This window comes from Cyprinodon variegatus, unplaced genomic scaffold, assembly GCF_000732505.1.
Source record: "Cyprinodon variegatus isolate N-32 unplaced genomic scaffold, C_variegatus-1.0 Scaffold1190, whole genome shotgun sequence".
NCBI classification, from domain to species: domain Eukaryota; kingdom Metazoa; phylum Chordata; class Actinopteri; order Cyprinodontiformes; family Cyprinodontidae; genus Cyprinodon; species Cyprinodon variegatus.
The window spans coordinates 159,489-162,276 of NW_015151643.1; the positions used below are offsets into that span (position 1 = coordinate 159,489).

Here is a 2,788-nt window from a genome sequence, read left to right on the forward strand (position 1 = left end):
AGTATCACAACAACATGCATTCACATTTATTTTACGTCTCCATCTTTAAGACAAACGTTCTGGAAAATATTAGCGTTTGGTGTTCATTTTGACTTCGTGTGGACGGGGCCTAATGCCAGTTTGTTTCAGTCACATGTAGAAGGGCTGGTCATACCACAGGTATTTGCTTTACAATAGGAACAGTTAGCAAGGTAGAGTCAATACACAAACTTGAAGAGGGGAGGGGGGCTTGCAGAAAAAATGAAATTATCTGGGGCTTCTAGTGTTGATATGATACACCACAGCTCCTACTGCTGCTGTGATTGGATAAAAACTTGTCATGGGAGGCACTTACCCTACAAGCTTGAAGAATTTTATTGAATGTCCCTTTCTTTTTGTGAACACTTTCTACATAAGGATTTACATATTGCTACCGTGTAGAATTGAAATTAAGTCAGGCATGGGGCCTGAATGTAGAAGACAACACATAAAACAGACCCAATATACAGATACAGACATTTTTAAGAATAGACATCCATTATTTGCTCTATGTTGTGTCCCTCTCTTCTTGTCCCTTTCTTGTTTTCCTCTCTATGTTTTGTACTCAGCTGACTTTTCATGCTGTCTCTAAAGGAATGAAAGCTTTTTTCCAAGCACTAAGTAGTCCATCTTTTCACTGTAGACAAGCCATAATCTGCTCATCTTATTACCAATCTACTTGCTCTGGAGAGCAGAGTTCGCTGCTTTTAGATGTTTTCTCCAAAGTCTCCAGTAGCAGAAAATAGATGCTAGATTTGGCGCCAGGTGCTTTATTGAAATCAAAGTGCTAAAGGAGTCTGAAAAGTCATTAAATATAGCAACAAATGCGCTAATTTGGCAACACTGCTCTTTGCACCATTTGTTTTCAAATGGTTTGCTGCTGTCTGTTTGGAACTTTCTCTCTCTTTTTTTTTTATTTTAAAAAAAATAAATTTTGCTTTTGAGTGTTTATGGCACTGGTGGCTCATTTTTCTGACAGTAGCAGGGTATGAGAGAAGGGGAGAGACATGCAGCAAAGGACCACAGGCTGGATTCGAACCCAGGTCGGCCACGTCCAGGTCTGATGCTTCTGTACATGGGTCAGGCACACTAACCACTGCGCCACCTGCACCCTTCATTATGAACTTTCTCAATATGTCCATGAAATGGACTGATCCAAAGCATTCTGATGGCATTTTTGGTGAAAGGATTTTTATCAAAAACATAATTGATCTGCACAAATAAGGAGTAGTTGTATTAATCATACATGTAAAAAGAGTTTTATTAGGGGTCCCCAGGAACTTAGGGCCCAAGGCAACAGCCTAGTATTGCCTAATGGTAAATCCCCCCTGAATCTAGCTTATGCCTGGTTAGAATGCTGGGGTACTTAACGAAAACCCATGGACTCAGTTGTGCTTGCAGACATGAGCACATTCAGACTGCAGCCAGAAAGACCTTGTGATGGATTCAAACTATGGAGCTTTTTGCTTCAAGGTAAATGTGCTGCCTACTGAGAAACCCATATGAAACATATAATAAAACACAAGAACAGAACATCTTACAGTTGATGGCATTTATTTGAAGCATCGTGAGAACTTCTAGCTGTCTGATTTTGGCAGCTCCATGATTCTCCTGATAGAAGCAACAGTTGCCGTCAAGGCTCCCCACTCAGAGGGACTTCCATACTCCCCTTTCTCCAACAGGTACTGCCGACCACTGAAGTTGGGATGTTCATAAAAAACCCAGGAACCCTCAAGGACCTTACAGGACATGACTTTTTGAAGCCATTTTTCTCTCAAGGACTTCATATTTTCTGTCACCTCCAGAGTCTGGCCATTAAAGTTTGGTTGACCATAGAGCTTCAACTTGAATGGACCCTTGGACTGTAAAACAGCAAAAAGAGGTTTGTTTAATTGTATGCAATAGTAGTTTTTACTGTACTATGTGTTTTGTAGACTCACATTTTTGATTATCTTGCAGGATCTGACACAGTCATTAAAGCCCATCCATTGACCATAGACATTGTACTCCCCCGGACCAACAATATACTGGTAACCTGAGAAGTTGCTGCGCTCATATAGGACCCACCATCCACCATGCACCTTTACAGAGTTGCATCGATGGATGTAGCTGTACAGGTCCGCAGAGTCTCCTTTGCAGTCGTAGGACTTTCCCTGGAAGTCCTGACCTTCATAAAACACAATCTAGAAAGAAGGCAAAGAGACAAAAATTTGATATTATTACATGCACTATCGAAATTCTGACCATAAATTGTTTAAAAAGAGCTATTATTCCACCACAACTATCTCACCTTCTCCATTTGTAGAGGTTAAAATACTGCAGTCACCGACGATCAGAGTAGTCTTTATATATAACAGGAACAATACTGACAAATGCGTAGTTAGCAGTACATGTAACACTTATTACAGTTCAAATATTTTTCTAGAGTCTACCTTTTGTTCTTACTCACTGAATTATCTCACAAAACACAAGGGTAGTGTAGCAGTGCCAAGAATCAAAAGCAGCTCCATCCAACCCCATCTGAGCCAGTGCAGATTATGCAGTTACATTTTATATATGCTAGAAACAGTAGAATTGTTTTGTTTTGTATCCAACACTTGAGTCATAAGTAGTATTTATTTCCTCAATGTTAAAAAGCTGCTATTAAGACTAGATACATATAAATCTGGTGTTTGTGTGGTGTGGGTTGGGGTGGGGGGTTAGACTGCTGCTTTGACTTCATGGTCAGGTCTGTTTTTTTTTTTTAGGATGCACTAGCCTCTGTCTAAGG

General features: G+C 40.2%; 1 protein-coding gene across 1 annotated transcript; it reads right to left on the reverse strand.

Annotated features, from left to right (window-relative positions):
- Positions 1 to 1,595: 1,595 nt before the first annotated feature.
- Positions 1,596 to 2,317, reverse strand: LOC107102033 (gamma-crystallin 2-like). Its single transcript, XM_015401179.1, has 3 exons — positions 2,309 to 2,317; positions 1,959 to 2,201; positions 1,596 to 1,880 (listed from the first exon to the last, which is right to left on the reverse strand). Exons 1-3 carry the CDS (start codon positions 2,315 to 2,317, stop codon positions 1,596 to 1,598), a joined length of 537 nt encoding a protein of 178 aa, XP_015256665.1.
- Between the last annotated feature and the right edge of the window lie 471 nt (positions 2,318 to 2,788).